Here is a 20,056-nt window from a genome sequence, read left to right as displayed (position 1 = left end):
ACGCATGTTTTAAAAAACTTATGATACAACTAAAAAAAAAAAAAACAAACCCACAGATCTTAGGAGTTAGTTCTATGAATTCTGACAATCGCATCTATCAGTGTAACATTTCTATCATACAGGGAAAATTCCCTCCTGGGCCTACTTAAATATAGCTTTTAGGTAACTATATTGCTTCCCCGGTGGATCAAACAGTAAAGAATCTGCCTGCAATGCAGGAGATCCTGGGGTTCCATCCCTGGGTCGGGAAGATCCCCGGCAGAAGGGAACAGCAATCTACTCCAGTATTCTCACGTGGATAACTCCACGGACAGGGGAGCCTGGCGGGCTACAGCTCACTACAACATAAAAAAGAAAACGCAAATTACAGTTCAATGAAATTTCTACAAAATGAACACATCTGGAACCAGCATCCACAGCAAGAAAACAAAATACTGTTTGAACCGCAAAAGCCCCCTCGTGGTTCCTTTCTGTCACTGTCTCTCCCGCTTACGGAAAGACTAACCCGATTTTTAATGTCTCGCAGTTTTTTAGACTTCAGTTGGGAACCAAACGATAGGACTTCCGCCTGGCTTCTTTGCCTTTAACATCAAGTTTGAAATTCGTGCACGTTGTGCGTACCTGTAATTTGTTTTTGTACTGCCCTTCACATTCTTGCCCATGACAATGGTCCGCCTGCTTTTTTACAACCCTTTTTCCTCCTTTGACTTGCTGATTGTAATCTCTACCTCGGACGACGTATAAAGCTGAATGCGGGCTATTTGACTTCTCAGGGGTTATTATGTTTTCGACGGGCTACCAAAAGCTAAAATAATCTGAAAATAGGGTTTCTTAAGAGTCTTAAGGAAGAGAGAGAGCGGGAGCTAGAACAGGAGCAGAATGCCATTCCCAGGAAAGCTCGGCTCACACTTTCAAAGGTCGATGTTGTTCAGTCGCTAAGTCGGTATCTATGGTCTACCGGCTCACTTAAATCGACTCCAAACCTGGGTGACAACTAGAGATTCGCAGAATGGTCGGTGAGGGCTCCATGTAAGTTCTTCCGCGGTGTACGGAGGAAAAGGGGAAAAAAAGTAAGAGAGAGAGTCGCTCATTCACGTCCGACTCTTTGCAACTCCATGAACTATTATAGCCCGTCAGGCTCCTCTGTGCGCGGGGTTTTCCAGGCAAGAATACTGGAGTGGGTTGCGGGACCGCAAACGCTGGGCCCACGGAGATACCCATATATTATTACGCTTACTCCCCGAGCCGCGACATCGGGTCCAGGTCACGTGCAACCCCTCCTCCTCGCCTGGTCCGTAGTGACGTCACCACGTCGTACACGCTAAAACGTGACGTCTCCAGGTGCCGCTATATTACTCGCCCCGCTGCGCTAAAGGGTCCGGTCACGTGGCCAATGCAACTCCACCTCCTCTCGCGATCCGTGATGACGTAATCACGTACACGCTAAGTCGTGACGTCTCCAGAGCGCCAGAATCTAGTGAAAATTAAACTATTCTCTTCAGGACTCTTACAGATAACGTTCTCGTTCCTTCTCACCTTAACATAAATAGGCTTCCTTTTCTCCCCTTGTTTTTTTTGGCCTCGTAGAAGTTAACAAATTAGTCTTACACAAGATGGCCGCCTCGATGACCCCGGGTCCTAGAGCGCACGGAAACAACCGAGTCTGTCGTCAACTTCCGGTTTGGACCCCGCAGATTTCCGGGGTTGGGTTATGGTTATTACCATACGGAAGACAGCAGTTCCGAGCGGCGACTGCGCGGGCGGGACAAACGGGGTCAAAGTATACTCCATAGAGTTTCCCGGGCTGGGAGGTGGAGGCGTTACACTTCTCGAACTGCCGGTTTGATCGCGAGAGTTGAGTGTTGCTAAGAGACGAGGTGGGCGGGGCGGGGCCAGGAGAGGCGAGGCGGGGCGGAGCCCGGTAGGCGGTGCTTGGGGGGCGCCGAAGGACTCGCGAAGGTTCCAGAGGCGCCGCGTGCGGCAGGCGGGCCGAGATCTCGCGCAGGCTCAGGTGTGCTCGCAGGCTGCGTCCGCCACTACTCGTGCCGGTGTTGTCTGAGCTCGCGGTGAGAGCGCTCGCTGCGGCGTCTCCCGTTCTCCGTCCTACGCCGCTGCAGCCCGGGCCTTGCCTGACGCAGCCCGACCATGTCTTCAGCTTTGGAAGAGGTAAGGAGTTCGGCCCCGTCTTCCTCGCTCGGCCTTGCTGGAGCTTTCTGCTCCGTCTCCCGCCCGTCTCCCGTGCCGAGCTGCCCTTCGGCCGCCGGCGGCACCTGCCAGTCGGGCCGCCTGCCTGCGTCCTCGGGTTCCCGCCCTTCCCGCCTGTCTACCACCCGCCCAACTGCAGCGGCCTGGGTGCCGACCCGGCCGCTGCGGGCCTCGGGGCCTCCGCTTCACCCGGGAAAGTTGCCTTCCGACGCCTCCCCGCTCAGCCCCGGCCGTCGGTGTGCGTGAGCGGGAGATGTGGTTCCCGGTGGCAGGTAGGTGCGGTGGTGGACCTGAGGGCTGGTCACCTTTACTTTATCCTCAGGCTCCTCCGCTCGCGTTACACTAGCCTGAGGGCGTGAAGCTTCGTTAAATTACAGCTGATTGCAAAAACTGTTGTTCCATGGTAGAGGACGGTTGGAAATGGGAAATTTTCGGTCCTAGCATTTAAATCTCTTGGTCATGTTTTCTCTGCACAGACTTTGGACAAGTTATGGTGCTTCTGTGGGCGACAGTAGTATCCATTTCATAGAGTCGTAAAGACCAAGTAAGAGTTCTAAATGTTCAAAACAGTGCTTGGCAAAACAGCAATCTGCTATAGGCGTTTTCAAAAATAAATAAATTGGAAAGTTAGTTGTAACTTAGTAGTGGTAAAGAGCTTTTTTTCTTTTAAGCCCTGTATACTGAACAGAGGCAGCTTTTCTGGAGACTGCGCAGTTACAGAACGGGAATCATAAACTTGCATTGCTCTTTTTCTGACTTAAGATGTCAATACTGTTATTCATAGTAAAGTGTTGAGTATCGACTGACTAGATTTGTTCTTTGGAAATCTTCTGGTTAATATGAGCAAGACTGGGAAATCTCACACTTGACTTTCGTGATTCTGAAAATTTGCTTTAAATGAAGAAAACGCGCATGTGTGTGTTCTAGGTAACTTGCCACAAGTTTGTTACCTGTTAAATATAGGCCTGATGGTACCATGTGCCCTGAGGAAAGAGCCTCTGAAGTGGCTTTTTTGTTGTTCAGTCGCTCAGTCGTGTCCGAGCCTTTGCGAACCCATGGACTGCAGCACGCCAGGCTTCCCTGACCATCACCAACTCCTGGAGCTTGCTCAGACTCATGTCCATAGAGTCGGTGTTGCCATCCAACCATCTTCTCTTCTGTTGTCCCCTTTTCCTTGCCCTCAGTCTTTCCCAGCATCAGTCTTTTCCAGTGAGTCAGTTCTTCACATCAGGTGTCCAAAGTATTGGAGCTTCAGCATCACTCCTTCCAATGAATATTCAGGATCGATTTTCTTTAGGATTGACTGGTTTGATCTTGCAGTACAAGGGACTCTGAAGTTTCTTCTCCAACACCACTGTTGGAAAGCAACAGTTCTTCAGTGCTCAGGCTTCTTTATGGTCCATAAAGAAGTGGCTTTACAGTCCTACATGTGGATAGTTCAGTATTAGTCATCTTCCAAGTAGGGAGCTTTCTAATTGCAGTGTGTACATTTAGGGTCACTTTGGGTTTTTGGTTTTGTTTGAGATAAAATTCACAGGTTTTAACCATTTTCAAGTGTACAGTGCAGTGCTTTTTAGTACGTTCACAGTGGTGTGCAGTCATCAACACTGTATAATTTTTCAGCCCTTAGAGAAATCTATCAAGCAGGCATTAAGCAGTCACTTCCCATTACTCCTCCCTGCCAGCACCCACCAGTCTAGTTGTGTCTCTATGGATTTGCCTATTCTGAACATTTAAGTGGAATGTTACAATATATGATCGTTTGCTTTTTGGCTTCTTTTACTTAGCATAATATTTTCAAGTTCATCCCTTGGTGAAGCATGTATTTCTTTATATGGCTGAATAGTATTCTTTTGTTTGGATATACCACATTTTCTTTATTCATAAATTGATAGACACTTGGATAATTTTCACTCTTTAGGCCCCTAGAACAGTGTTGCCCCGAATACTTGTGTACAGCTTTTTATGTGGATATATGGTTTTCAAATCTCTAGGTATATATCTGGGAATGGAATTGTAGGGTCATATGGGAACTAACTTTTAAGAAACTGCTGAACTCCTTTCCAAAGTGCACCTTTTTACATTGCCACAAACAGTGTATGGAGGTTTCAATTTCTGCACATCCTCAACAATAGTTGTTGTTTGCTAGAGTTTGTTGTTAGTCATCTTAATGGATGTGAAGTGGATTTAATATGTTTGCTTAATGATGTTAAGCATCCTTTCCTGCTCTTGGTGGCCATTTGCATATCTTTGGAGAAATGTCTGCACAAGTCCTTTGCCTGTTTTGAGGCACTTTGGTTTTAATGCTTCCTAGTGAAGAATTTGGAAATAAAAGACTATGAATTGGAATAAAAGGGAGATGTGATTTTGCATAAGGAAAACAAGTGAATACCTAGACAAATTAGGTAAGAAATGCTGAATCTAAGGTATGTGTACAGGAAAGTCCCAAGGGATCAATTTTACTGGTCAGATCTCTGCAAATAACAAAGAACTGAGGAATTACGTTAAACAGGCCTTCTGTAAGTTGCTTCAGACTTTGAGTGGATATCTTATTTTTGTAGTACTGTCGTCAGACTGGCTGTAGAGAGGGCTTAAGGATCTCTTGCATAATTCTCAGTTTCTTTTTCTCCTATAAAAAGGATTCCTATTTCAGTCAAGAAGTAAAACTTCGTGTTTAGACTATACATTTTCATTTGTTAAGTCCTTACTCTGAAAACAATATACTGATCGTGCATTTTAATTTTTTTGTCATCTTGTTATTACGATGTGAATTTTTAAAACCATGATAACAGAAAAGATTGATAGGTGAAACAAGGGCATCTGAGTTAAATGAGATAAAAGACCTGGGGTACATAAAAGACAGCCTTCAGAATGGGAGAAAATAATAGCAAACGAAGCAACAGACAAACAATTAATCTCAAAAATATACAAGCAACTCCTACAGCTGAATTCCAGAAAAATAAATGACACAATCAAAAAACGGGCCAAAGAACTAAACAGACATTTCTCCAAAGAAGACATACAGATGGCTAACAAACACATGAGAAGATGCTCAACATCACTCATTATTAGAGAAATGCAAATCAATACCACAATGAGGTACCATTTCACACCAGTCAGAACGGCTGCTATCCAAAAGTCTACAAGCAATAAATGCTGGAGAGGGTGTGGAGAAAAGGGAACCCTCTTACACTGTTGGTGGGAATGCAAACTAGTACGGCCACTATGGAGAACGGTGTGGAGATTCCTTAAAAAACTGGGAATAGAACTGCCATATGACCCAGCAATCCCACTGCTGGGCATACACACTGAGGAAGCCAGAATTGAAAGAGACGCGTGTACCCCAGTGTTCATCGCAGCACTGTTTACAATAGCCAGGACATGGAAGCAACCTAGATGTCCATCAGCAGACAAATGGATAAGGAAGCTGTGGTACATATACACAATGGAATAGTACTCAGCCATTAAAAAGAATACATTTGAATCAGTTCTATTGAGATGGATGAAACTGGAGTCCATTATACAGAGTGAAGTAAGCCAGAAAGAAAAACACCAATACAGTATACTAATGCATATATATATGGAATTTGAAAGATGGTAACAATAACCCTATATGCAAAACAGAATAAGGGACACAGATACATTGAACAGTTTTATGGACTCTGAGGAGAAGGTGAGGGTGGGACGTTCTGGGAGAATAGCATTGAAACATGTATATTATCATATGTGAAACAGAACACCATTCCAGGTTTGAGGCATGAGACAAATGCTCAGGGCTGGGGCAATGGGATGACCCAGAGGGATGGGATGTGGAGGGAGGTGGGAGGGGGGTTCAGGATGGGGAACACATGCAAACCCATGGCTGATTCATGTCAATGTATGGCAGAAACCACTACAATATTGTAAAGTAATTAGCCCCCAACTAAAATAAATAAATTTATTTAAAAAAAAAAAAGACCTGGGGTAAAAGGCATTCATTTTTCTGTTTTGCATTTTCTAAGACTTGTAAGAAACACTTTCAAGCTGTACTTTGGATATTATACCAAGTTATCAAGCACTTAAATATTTTTATATTGAACCTTACATGATCTCTGGCTATCATGTCAGTCTTCCTGTCAAATTGCTAGTATCAAGTGAGAATGTAAAGTCATTTTAACAAAAATGAATCCCTTGTTTATAAAGATCTCATGCATTTGCAGTAGGTCAGAGGATAAGTGGGGAAAAGTTTTTAAGCCCATTAATTGTTGAACAGTGTCTTGGTCTCTCCCTAGAAAGAAATAGACTTGGGTAGGCCATGTATTGGCGTGAGAAGAAAAAACAGGTGGCATTTTCAGTGATCCAGGAGTGTGTTGGGTTGTTTGCCCAGGTTTTTCCCCTCTACTGTGCAACCAATTCCCAGACTTCTGATGGTAAAATTAACCAGGAGCTTTAGAATCAGACAACTTCTTAGAAGAAATATATCTTTTTTATCTTTTGTCTTAAAATAGTAAACTTTTTTATTCATACTATTTGGGGTGGGAAGATCATTGAGGACCAATCATTGATGGAAAGTAGAGGATTACCTCAGTCAAGTAGCTGTACCATTTCACCATGCTTATCATGTACTCATTTATTTTAATATTTTAAAAAATTCCTAATATCTGAAGACAGGACTGCATGTTACAATGAAATCCATGAATCCCTTTTTGTTGAATTTATTCATCTTATCAGGAAATATTTATAAATCACAAACATATCTTGTAAGTAAAATTTTTAAAACAAAGGTAGATAGCAAAGAGTCTACCAAACTGGAAAAATTTGGCTTGATTACCTATTGTTAATTCCGAGTTTTCCTTTTTAAAAGAAAGGGAGCTTGAGTTATTTACAATTCAGTAGGCTGGAGGAAAGAATCCTAGTTGCTACCAATCCTAGAAAATTTAAGTGACCCTCTTATTCTTAGCTCTTAGTTCAGTAAGTTGAAATGATCAATATGCACAGTATAGACTATTCATCATATCTAATTTATCTTTCATTTTAACACAGCTCCAGAAAGATCTAGAAGAGGTGAAGGTACTGCTGGAAAAAGCCACTAGAAAAAGAGTACGTGATGCCCTGACAACTGAAAAATCCAAGATTGAGACAGAAATGAAGAATAAGATGCAGCAGAAATTACAGAGGAAAGCAGAACTTACAGAAAATGAGAAGCCAGCTGCTGTAGTTGCTCCTATTACAACAGGATATACAGTGAAAATCAGTAATTACGGTATGACTTGTCCCCCACATCACATCCAGCTCTTTCTGACTCTGAGGAGGCCTGTTCTTCAGTAGTGACTAACAAAACCATTTTTGAAAAGTTTTGAGTGAGTGTTTTTGGTGATTTGAAGTAGAGGACCCGTCAGCTCTTATTTAATAAAATGGTTTCTAAGAGATTAAAAAGGAACCTATTCTGAAATATATTTAGTATATATGGACTCAGCTTTGTGTCTGTATGTGTTTATCGAAGAAAATTTGGATAATAGAAAAAAACCTGAAGGAGAAAATAATAGTAATTCTACTATCCAGAGATACTGCAGTAATAACCATAATACTGTTTAGAAAACAATATTTTATAAGGGATATATTGCATGTCCAAATAAAACACATGTACAGTTAACATTTTTAAAGTGAAGTGGAAAAGCATTAATTAATACTTGTTTATTTTACCATAAAATTGTAAGCATTCAATATTTCCAATTCATTGGTAATAGGAGAAAGCAGTGGCACCCCACTCCAGTACTCTTACCTGGGAAACCCCATGGATGGAGGAGCCTGGTAGGCTGCAGCCCATGGGGTCGCAAAGAATCGGACGCGACTGAGCAACTTCACTTTCACGCACTGGAGGAGGAAATGGCAACCCACTCCAGTATTCTTGCCTGGAGAATCCCAAGGACGGAGGAGCCTGGTGGGCTGCCGTCTATGGGGTCGCACAGTTGGACATGACTGACGCGACTTAGCAGCAGCACTGGTAATAGTAACGTGACATATTGATATGTTAGCTTGCTATGTATTTAATTTTTCGTGTGTGTGTATATACACTTTTTTTTAGATTTGCTGAATTCTCATATATATCTTTTTTACTAGAGTATAATTGCTTTACAGTAGCGTGTTTCTTTTGTACAGCAAAGTGAATCGGCTATGGGTATACTTACATCCCCTTTTTTTGGATTTCCTTCCCATTTAGGTCACCACAGAGCACTGAGTCGAGTTCCCTGTACTATATAGTCAGTTCTTATTAGTTATCTGTTTTATACACAGTAGTGTATATATGTAAATCCCAATCCATCCCACTACCACCATCCCATCCCCCCTTGGAATCCGTGTTCGTTCTCTATGTCTGTGTGTCTTATTTTTACTTTGCAGATAAGTTCACCTATACCGTTTTTCTCTTTCTGACTCACTTCACTCTAAGACAATCTCTGGGTCCATTCACATCTCTGCAAATGGCACAATTTCATTCCTTTAAATGCTGAGTAATATTCCATTGTATATATGTACCACATCTTCTTTATTCGTTCCTCTAGATGGACATCTAGGTTCCTTCCATGTCCCGGCTATTATAAATAGTGCATCAGTGAACATTGGGGTGTGTGTATCTTTTGAATTATGGTTTTCTCTGGGTATATGCCCAGAAGTGAGATTGCTGGATCATACAGTAATTCTGTTTTTATTTTCTTAAGGAACCTCCAGACTGTTCGCCATTGTGACTACACCAGTTTACATTCCCACCAACAGTGTAGGAGGGTTCCCTTTTCTCCATACCTTCTCCAGCATTTGTTGTTTGTAGATTTTTTGATGATGGCTAGTTTCATATATATGGACAGCTTTTTGTCTTCCTGTTTCCTATTTCACTTTGCCAAACAACCACCCATATTAACTGTGGAAGGGAATCCAGTTAAACTCAAAAAACATTTCTGAGCATCTAATATCTTGCATTGTACTTGGACTTGTGAATACACAACAGTGAGCAAGACCCAGTCCCTGCTCATGGTGTGGTTGGGTCATAGACATATACCTGGTACCATAACAATGTCATAATACCATCTTTCCTCAGTTGACTGTAGACTTTATTTTGGAAGCAATTCAGCTTAAAGTCTGAGTAATGAGCTCTCATGAAGGCAGGGATAATCTTTTTTTCTTTGTGCTCACAATATCTAGCACATAGTAAGTACTTAATATCTGCTTAACCAAATAAAGTTTTATAAAGTATTATGAGACTATAGCTGATAAAATAACCCTGCTGGAAGGTAAGAGTCAGGGAGAATTAGAAGAAACATCTCAGTTTAAAAGGTGGGTTCAGCAGTTGTGAAGAAAAGAGAATTGTATGAGCAAAGAACATAAAGAGAGATATGAAGGTCATCATGTGTTTTCAGTATTGTCATAGCAAAAAGCAGTTTAAGTGCTGTGTTTAAGTGATGTGCTGCAGTACTGTAGTAAATATGCTAAGTACTTCTTTGACTATAGGAAACTGGCCTGAAGGTGGTAGGGTTATGGCATCTTAACTAGGAATCTAGGTTTGTGTTTAGGGAGAAACTGTTGTCAGTGTGGAAGATGGGTTGAATGGATGGGAACAAACTAAATGAAGTTCTCCAGAATCCTCTAGCACATTTTTTTTTAAACACTACATTTCTATTCTACTGGACCAGGTAAGAAAATGTCATATATATAGTATACAGTAAATATGTAAAAATATATTTTGTTATATAATTGCTTTTTATGTGATGCTTGGGTGTTTTCTGTAAACAATTCATCTAGGTTAGAAACTAAATAGTTTGATAATATATACTGAAATAACATTTTTTAGATGTTGTTAGGTTAGTCATATTTGGTGTATTTGGATGAAATTGACTCTAAATTTATATTCTGCTTTATCTGGGAAAGGGATTGAGGAAGCTAGGATTACATTTGTTGAACTGCTTAGAGAAGTGGATATGATTATGGAATTAGATAATACTGATTAGACAAAACTGATGTTTAGCCATCTAGCTTAGTGGAGATTATCAATACTTAGAACAAAATTATTTCCATAAAACAGGGAAATGAGCTATTCTTCAGGAATGTAAATACATTTTATTAGTTAGGTAGTTAAATAAACTAGATAGTTAAATAAACAAACTATCCTATTGCTTATTTGAAGGAATAAAAAACATGGGTTTTGTGTTCAAGTAAACCTGGATTTGAGTCCATGTTATATATTACTAGCTAGGTGCCTAACTTTGGGTCAATTACCTAACTGCTTTGAAGCTCAATTTTTCCATCTAAAAAATCCTTAAATTTTTATTTCATGTTTCTATTAGATTTTTATCTGAATTTTTTTTAATGAACTAGATGCATTTGCTGTTCCAGAGACAGTGTATCAGGCTTTACTCCTGTTGTTTTCTGTTGTTACTGTTACCAGGATGGGACCAGTCAGATAAGTTTGTAAAAATCTACATTACCTTACCTGGAGTTCATCAAGTGCCTGCTGAGAGTGTGCAGGTGAATTTCACAGAGAGGTGAGTTCTCACAGTGGAGAAGATTGCTTTATAATGGGTCCTTTCCTTTGCAGTTTCTAAAATTCTGCTTGAGTATTAATTATCCTTTACATCCACTTTAAAAGTTGAGTCTTCTGCTGTGAGATGGCCAAACGCACATCCTAAAATAGAACTCTGGCTTTTTTTCCACAGAAACTTATTACCACCTTTTATAGAACCAGAAAGATAATGTATTCACTATTGTGTTGTAGGTCATTTGATCTTTTGGTAAAGAATCTAAATGGGAAGAGTTACTCCATGATTGTGAACAATCTCTTGAAACCCATCTCTGTGGAAGGCAGTTCAAAAAAGGTAAGTTTACATTTTTGGTCATAATATTGTGAAACCTTATGAAATGAAGACAAACTGGAATTAACTTATCCTGCTGCTTGTTTTTTAAAGAAAGTTTTATTTGGACATACCCATGCTCACCTGTGTGTGTGTTGTCTGTGGCTGTGTTTGCGCTACAGTGGCAAGTTTAAGTTGCTACAGCACACCATGTGGCCCACAGTTAAATTTATCTAGTAGCTCTTTACAGAAAAAGTTTGCCAGCTCCTGCTCTAGAAAAGTAGACTGTAAGAACACTGCATTAGAATCAGAAGGGGATTGAACAAACAGAAAATAGTTAAGGATGAGACTTGGGTTTTGATGCCAGGTTTATCACTTACTGTGACCTTTGGCAGCTCACGTCATCACTTTGTACCTCAGTTTTCTCATTTGTACAATGGGAATAAAATTTGTTTCACAAAATTGAAATAAAGTATTTTTGAAAATATTTTTCACTGATTCATATAATCTCTCTTCTCTACCTAATTTAAATAAATGAAGTTTAATGCCTCTGGTATATAGACGTGCCATTCTGCTGTGTTTACATAGTTATGTAGCAGCTGAAAGGTAATATTAGAATATAGTTCAGTGATTAGCTTATGACTCCCTGCTCCTTTCTTTGTTGAAGGTAGTACTCAAAGAACTCGAGAGTCATATGAATATTTGTTGAAAGGGTTGTATATTCTTGCCCTTTTTGCATACTCACCTTCCAGACTCCTTAACCAATACTGCCTGACATGATTTTCTGCATGACTCTGACTGCTCTTACCATATTGTTCTGTCCTTCAGTCATCAAAATCCAGCATTCCTCCTCATTTTCAAATACACCAAAATCATCCCTTCTTGGAGTCTTTCTCCTTGCCAACTGCCTGGAAGGCCCTGTTTTGCTGGATCTTGGGCCACAGCTCAAACTTCACCTCAGAAAGGCTTTCCTAGTGAAGTTCCTTCCCTAGTCCCCATTCATACCCTCTTTAATCTCCCCCAGCCCCATTAATACCCTCTTTAATAGCACCCAGTATTTGAAGGTATTCGAGTTTTACTTGTGTATGATTTCATTTCTCCATGAGTCTTCAGACTCCAGCCTACTTACAAAAAGTATTACTAATACCTAAACAGGTCCTGTACATAATAGTAACTCAAATAATTGAGTAAATAATTATATTCTAAATATTCATGCTTATCACCATGTGTTCTAAGTTGTACCTGTTTTCTACTTTTTTTCTAGGTCAAGACAGATACAGTTCTTATCTTATGTAGAAAGAAAGCGGAGAACACACGGTGGGACTACCTGACTCAGGTTGAAAAAGAATGCAAAGAGAAAGAGTGAGTCTGTTTTCATTTATTTAAGAATTACAATGTATTTTTTGCTAGGATTATAGATTTTCATTGATAATAGTCTTTTATTTGTATTATGTTTATATTATAGTCTGTAATTTGACCACTTAACCTTCTAATATCCTCTGACTAACCCAGTTTTCTTATGTTTGCTTTCAACTTGTCAGAGGGCACCAGAAGAGGGCGTGTGTCTAGCAGGTTGCTTCTTAAGGAGGTCTTTGTACTTGTGGTTGGTTGTTTAGTGCCATTTCTTAACCCTGGGGCTGTGGTGCTCCAGCCCCACAGATAACTGTGCTTGTTCTGGGAGATTGCATTTCAGTAGTTACAGAGTAGCCCAGATACCCATATACAGTTTTTGAGTTCCACAAGTTTCTGCTATATAGTTATAATTTCACTATCACTGGTACAGGGTGAAAAGAGAATATTTTTATCCTACTTAGTAATGGCTATCGGAGAAGGCAGTGGCACCCCACTCCAGTACTCTTGCCTGGAAAATCCCATGGACGGAGGAGCCTGGTAGGCTACAGTCCATGGGGTTGCACAGAGTTGGACACGACTGAAGCGACTTAGCAGCAGCAGCAGTAATGGCTATTCTGAAAAAAAATGTTTATTCAGAGCTACTTCCATTCTAGGTCAAACATTCCTCTGTTCTCCTGCAGTCGTAATGTACTACATTGAGTCAATTAGCCATCCACATCTCTCACTCCGCCTTCCCATAGCCACTGGGCATTTGGGTTGTGGTTGGCTAAGGTTAGGCATTATCTGTGGAATTGCTTTTAAATCGAGAATGGATCACCTGAATATAGGAACCTGTCTTATTGTATCCCAAGAATCTGGCATTTAATGAGGTGAGTGGAAAAGTTAATGGGCCCAGTTTGCACACTAATTGAACTAGAAGTGTGCTTTTATACCACCAAGCCAAGACTCTTGTATTTCAGTCTTAAGAGGAAGGCTTTTCTAATTAAAATATGTATGTGCTTCAGTATGTGTCTGTGTGTTATAATGTATGTTTATTTTTCTCTCAATGAAATTTTCATATTCCATGAAGGAAACATGGTTTTAAAACATTAAAACAGTTCACAAAGGTAAATGATTATTTACTTACCTTCCCTGCCAAAACTCACCTAAAATGCCAGGGTCCCAAGATGATAACACCTTACCGTTTTTGATGACCATTCTTTGATGAGCTAAGTGTGAGTGTATATTGTCTAAGATAAATTTGTGCGTGTTTTGATTCTTCTTAGAATATTTTAGGATACTGTCTGACTCTTATCTCATGTATTTCCTACAGCCTAATTTGTCTCTCTGTACTTACTAATTATATATATATATATATTTCTCCACTATTTATTGTGTATTTTTTTTTTAATAGAAAGCCCTCCTATGACACTGAAACAGATCCTAGTGAGGGATTAATGAATGTTCTAAAGAAAATTTATGAAGATGGAGATGATGATATGAAGCGAACCATTAATAAAGCCTGGGTGGAATCAAGAGAGAAGCAAGCCAAAGGAGATACAGACTTCTGAGACTTTAAAGTCTTTTTGGGAACTGTGATGTGGAAAAATAGTTTACAATAAGGAAATGTTGCTGAGCTGCACAAATAAATCTGACATATAACTACTTACACAGCCTTCTTCTAAGTAAAGGCAATGAATTCTCCACTTCCTTCTGGAGGATTTATTTAAATAAAATATGCTTATTAAACAGTTCCTCCAAGGATGGTTTCTTTAGTAACCAGGTCATTTTATTCAAGAAGAGTAATGTTGTATTCTGGTGTGAAATGTAAAAAGCAAGTCTTGCCTAATGAAAATGCCACATAGTGTGTATTATTGTTCAGCCAAGAGGTAGAAAACAAAGTTCATGCTTGCCTTTCAGTTCCTGACATCCGCTCCCACCGGTGTAAGAATAAGTAAAAATAAAGCCTGAATTTTTACATAAAATGCAAATTTGTACCTGTGTTTTAAGATTTTATAGAGGTCGATTGCTTTACTCCCAGAGCTTAAGTAATGCATACAGCATGTATTACCATGGCCTAATAATCTAATCACAAATATTTTTCTCTAGGCTTAAATATATTTATGAATAAATTGGAACTCAATCTAAATGTGATAGACAAACACATTTGTATGGTACTAATAAAGTTTTGCTATGGATCAGATAGATAGCTTATAAAAATAGTAACCCTAAAGCAACAATAAATGTGCAAATCCCATGTATTTTATGCTCAGTAAAGTAAGTAAAGCTGTTCTGTCCAAGAGTATGTCAGAAATGTCAGGTTTTTAGGGGTATTGTTTAGTTAAAGGTTATTATTCCTCCTAAAATGGCAAGAGCAAGATGCAAAAACCCCTACAATAACCAAAAACATTGAAAGAATTCTAAAATTACTAACATTTCCTTAGAAAAAGGAATGTAAGTGACCTTTAATGTATAAAAAGTAACTTGTTCAGAAGAGAAATAATTTTAAAACAGTCTAAAATATACTGACTCTTCAGGGTATGGGGTAATACACATATGGTAACGGAATAAAAAGGTTGAGAAGCTTAAAATTTGTATAGAGGAATACGTTGTAGTATTTACCAGAATTATGTATGTATTTATCCTCTCACAATTCTACTAAAAGGTAACAGTGGCAAAAATTTGGAGTGATACTGAGGTATATACAAGGTTGGAGACACCCAAATGTCAGTTCATAGGGGAGTGTGTGAGTAAACTAGTACTTTGAAACATCTACACAGAAAGTACTGATAGTCACCAAAAAATGAAGATTGTTTCCATATACTGATATACAGTGATCAACCAGGATACAGTAAGTGGAAAAGCAAACTGCAGATGTTGTTTCTGTTAAACCTACCTTAGTGTTGGCAAGGGTGAGAAATGTGAATTCATAATATATATATTTGGCTATAAACAGACAATGGAAGAAAAAACTCAAAGCTAATAAAAATGGCCCCCAATAGGGAAAGGAAAGAGATGAGATGGGAGCAATCCTGTGAATGTACCTTTTTCCATTGTTTTGACCACCTAAAATTTAAGAATTTAAAACCTAAAAAACTGGGGACAGATCAAGATGGCAGAATAAAAGTATGTGGAACTCACCTCAAATACAGCAAAAATACACCCACCTAGAGAATAATTCTCACCAAATGCCCACTGAACACTGGCAAAAGATCTCATAGAACCAAAGTGGCAAGAAATAATCACCACGTAACTGGGTAGGACGAAACAAGAATCAGGGTGAGACCTGCGCCCCTGAGCTGTGACCAGCTTCCTCACCCTGGAATCCGTCACCAGCTGAAAGGTCAGCTGGGAAACAGCCTCAGGCTCAAAGGAGGGTGCAACACTTAGCTTGTGGCAGGCAGGGCAGGAAGAGATCAGCACGGAGGGTCATACTACCTCTCTACTTCCTAGACCAAGTGAAGAGAATTGTACAGTATTTTATAAAAACCTACAAGGGAAAAGAATCTGAAAAAATACAAAGAGATGTATGTGTATGTATAGCTGAATCACTGTGGTACACCTGAAACATTGAATAAATCAACTACATTTCAATAAAAAAAAATCAAAACAAAACACCTTAGGAATGAACGTGGTGGCTCAGCTGGTAAAGAGCCCGCAATGCAAGAGACCTGGGTTTGATCCCCGGGTTGGAAAGATTGCCTGGTGAAGGCAGTATTCTGGCTTGGAGAATTCCATGGACTGTATAGTCCATGAGGTCGCAAAGAGACAGGACTGAGCGACTTTCACTTCAGGAATGAATCTAATCAAGGAGGTGAAATACACGCTGAAAACTATAATAAACATTGATAAAGGATATAGAAGGTGATTCAAACAAAAAGAAACATGTCATGTTGTTGGATTAAAAGCAGTTAAAATGGCCATACTACCCAAAGCAATCTATAAGTTTAATGCAATCAATGTACCCGTGACCTTTTTCACAGAACTAAAACAAGTAATCCTAAAACTTACATAGAACCACAGAACATCCAGAACTATCAATGCAATCCTTAGGAGGAAAAAACAAAGCTGGAGGCATAACCCTCCTAGACTTCAGACAATACCACAAAGCTACACTAGGCAAAATAGTCTGGTGTCAGCACAAAAACAGACATGGATCAGTGCAAGGGAACAAAGTCCAAAAACAAACCCACAAACCTGAGGTCAGTCATCTTCGATTAGGAGGCAAGACTATAATGGAGAAAAAGCCTCTTCTGCAAGTGGTGGGAAAGCTGAACAGTTGCATGTAAATCCATGAAGTTAAAAACACTTCCTCACATACACAAAACAGTATCTCTCAATAACCTATAATAGAAAAGAATCCGGAAAGGAATACATATTTATGTGAATCACTTTGCTGTACACCTGAAGTTAACAATGCTGTAAGTCAACTATACTTCAATATTTTTAAAAAGAAAAAACCCTAAAACTTGCAAACAAAATACATAGTGTTATACTACTTTCAAGTGACCTTAGAATACAGTGTTTTGTCCATTTTCTAAGGACAAAAAACCCCACACAAGTCACAATGCAATCATTACTATTAATAGGAGTAAAATTAGTAGTACATTGAAACCATATTTACATATTATATAATGACAGTAATAATTAGATTGATGTCATTAGGAATTCAAGATTTTTGACAGTATAAAATCAGTATAAACTTACCATTATTATTAATCTTAAAGTATACATCTCCTAGCAATTTCCACCAAAAGGGCCTAAAAGCACTGATAATTCAGAATTCAATAGCAATGAGCAGCACCCTAAGGTGTATAGTCTCTACCAACATTTCCTACTAAAAAACGAACCCTTAAAAAAAAAAAGTATGAGGCAGGAAATATACAAGGTAAGCCCAGGTTATCTTATGCCAGAAAGCAAAGGAACTATCAAATACCCTGTACCAAATTAACAGGTTACAGGACCCAAGAATGAAAGGATTATTTTGAGCATCAAAATCGTGTATGGCAGGGACTGAAACAAATACAAAGAAAGTCTACAACTGTCACTAAAATAATGACAGTGAAAAATCATGTAACCTTTGGAAGTTGCTATAGCACCAACTTACTCTAAAAACTAATAGAAAATCATGTATGTATATCTAGTCTTTAAGAAACTTATTTCAGGAAAATAAACTGTTTAAGCTCCTTACAGAAAAATTCCAACTAATGCAGAAAAAGTCATGGGATTTAGAATATCACCATTAATTGAAACAGAGGTCAGGGTAACAACCATCAGTGAAATGCTAAAATCATTACGTGACAGGCTAATAAATGGTGAACTTCAAATGCAGGGGTGAGGCTGACCCCTCCTGAATCCACTGAACTTAAATGAGGAGGCAAAGGATGAGACTGCCAGCAAAGAGAACAGCGGAAGCAAAGGCATCAAACAGTGAAACTGCAGTCACTTCAACATATCACAACTAAGAAGCACACAACAAAGGCCTGATCAAGGAAGGCATCACCTATGTGAAGAGGCTAACACTTAAATACCAGCTAACATTTAAACACCACTTGAATACAGACAAACGACTGTAGAGCAAAAGTTGGACAACCAGATATGAGCCTTCTGATGTAACGGAACAGGATACACAGCATCCATTCCTAAAATATTAAACCTGAATCTGGTCATGCCACTGGATGTAAATACCACTTTATAGGAACAGAGGACTAAGTTAAAGGACACATAAAGAAGCAAACAGCCAAATGTTGACATTCTACAGGACCAATAACCTGGCTCCTCAAACAAATGAATTACATGAAGAAAAAAGGGAGGAGTGGGAGATGGCAAAAAAAAAAAAAATGTGAACAGTACTTGAACCCTGATTCAAAGGAAAAGGTAGGTTATCAGTGATATGCCAGAAGTCAGCAGCTTTCATGTTCTAGTTATGATCTGTAATCAGTTCAGTCACTCAGTCATGTCCGACTCTTTGCGACTCCATGAACTGCAGCATGCCAGGCTTCCCTGACCAACATCAACTCCTGGAGCTTGCTCAAATCCATGTCCATCAAGTCGGTGATGCCATCCAACCATCTCATCCTCTGTCGTCCCCTTCTCCTCCTGCCTTCAGTCTTTCCCAGCATCGGGGTCTTTTCAAATGAGTCAGCTCTTTGCATCAGGTGGCCAAAGTATTGGAGTTTCAGCTTCAACATCAGTCCTTCCAAAGAACACTCAAGACTGATTTCTTTTAGGATTGATGGTTGGATCTCCTTGCAGTCCAAGGGACTCTCAAGGGTCTTCTCCAACACCACAGTTCAAAAGCATCAATTCTTTGGCACTCAGCTTTCTTTATAGTCCAACTCTCACATCCATACATGACTACTGGAAAAACCATAGCCTTGACTAGATGGACCTTTGTTGACAAAGTAATGTCTCTGCTTTTGAATATGCTGTCTAGGTTAGTCATAGCTTTTCTTCCAAGGAACTAGCGTCTTTTAATGGCTGCAATCACCATCTGCAGTGATTTTGGAGCCCTCCCCAAATAGTCTGTCACTGTTTCCATTGTTTCCCCATCTATTTACTATGAAGTGATGGGACCAGATGCCACAATAATAGTTTTTAATGTTGAGTTTTAAGCCAGCTTTTGCACCCTCCTCTTTCATTTTCATCAAGAGGCTCTTCAGTTTCTTTTCACTGTCTGCCATAAGGGTGGTGTCATCTGCGTATCTGAGGTTATTGATATTTCTCCCTGCAATCTTGACTCCAGCTTGTGCTTCGTCCAGTCCAGCCATTTCACATGATATATTCTGTATATAAGCTAAATAAGCAGGGTGACAATATAAGCCTTGACGTACTCCTTTCCCAATTTGGAACCAGTCTGTTGTTCCATGTCCAGTTCTAACTGTTGCTTCTTGACCTGCATACAGATTTCTCAGGAGGCAGGTCAGATGGTCTGGTATTCCCATCTCTTTAGGAATTTTCCAGTTTGTTGTGATCTACAGTCAAAGGCTTTGGTGTAATCAATAAAGTAGATTTTTGGGGGGAATTCTCTTGCTTTTTCAATGATCCAATGGAAGTTGGCAATTTGATCTCTGGTTCCTCTGCCTTTCCTAAATCCAGCTCAAACATCTGGAAGTTCACGGTTCACATACTGCTGAAGCCTGTCTTGGAGAATTTTGAGCATTACTTTGCCAGCGTGTGAGATGAGTGCAACAATGTGGTAGTTTGAACATTCTTTGGCATTACCCTTCTTTGGGATTGGAATGAAAACTGACCTTTTCCAGTCCTGTGGCCACTGCTGAGTTTTCCAAATTTGCTGGCATATCGAGTGCAGCACTTTCACAGCATCACCCTTGAGGATTTGAAACAGCTCAACTGGAATTCCATCACCTCCACTAGCTTTGTTCATAGTGATGCTTCCTAAGGCCCACTTGACTTAGCATTCCAGGATCTAGGTGAGTAGCTCTAGGTGAGTGATCACACCATCGTGATTATCTGGATCATGAAGATCTTTTTTTGTATAGTTCTTCTGTGCATTCTTGCCACCTCTTCTTAATATCTTCTGCTTCTGTTAGGTCCATACCATTTCTATCCTTTATTGTGCCCATCTTCGCATGAAATGTTCCCTTGGTATCTCTGCTTTTCTGGAAGAGATCTCTAGTCTTTCCCATTCTATTGTTTTCCTCTATTTCTTTGCACTGATAACTGAGGAAGGCTTTCTTATC

The 20,056-nt window shown here is 39.7% G+C and overlaps 1 protein-coding gene across 1 annotated transcript; it reads left to right on the top strand.

Moving 5' to 3' along the window:
- The first annotated feature begins 1,982 nt into the window (after positions 1-1,982).
- Positions 1,983-14,338, top strand: CACYBP (calcyclin binding protein). Its single transcript, XM_081493731.1, has 6 exons — positions 1,983-2,166; positions 7,228-7,447; positions 10,619-10,715; positions 10,946-11,045; positions 12,286-12,383; positions 13,768-14,338. The coding sequence occupies exons 1-6, from the start codon at positions 2,146-2,148 to the stop codon at positions 13,922-13,924; spliced, it is 693 nt and encodes a 230-aa protein (XP_081349857.1). The 5' UTR covers positions 1,983-2,145; the 3' UTR covers positions 13,925-14,338.
- Positions 14,339-20,056: the final 5,718 nt, after the last annotated feature.

The sequence above is a fragment of the Giraffa tippelskirchi genome, chromosome 5, assembly GCF_054371585.1.
Source record: "Giraffa tippelskirchi isolate mGirTip1 chromosome 5, T2T-mGirTip1v1.2.pri, whole genome shotgun sequence".
Classification (NCBI taxonomy): domain Eukaryota; kingdom Metazoa; phylum Chordata; class Mammalia; order Artiodactyla; family Giraffidae; genus Giraffa; species Giraffa tippelskirchi.
This window is presented reverse-complemented; position numbering and strand designations above follow the sequence as displayed.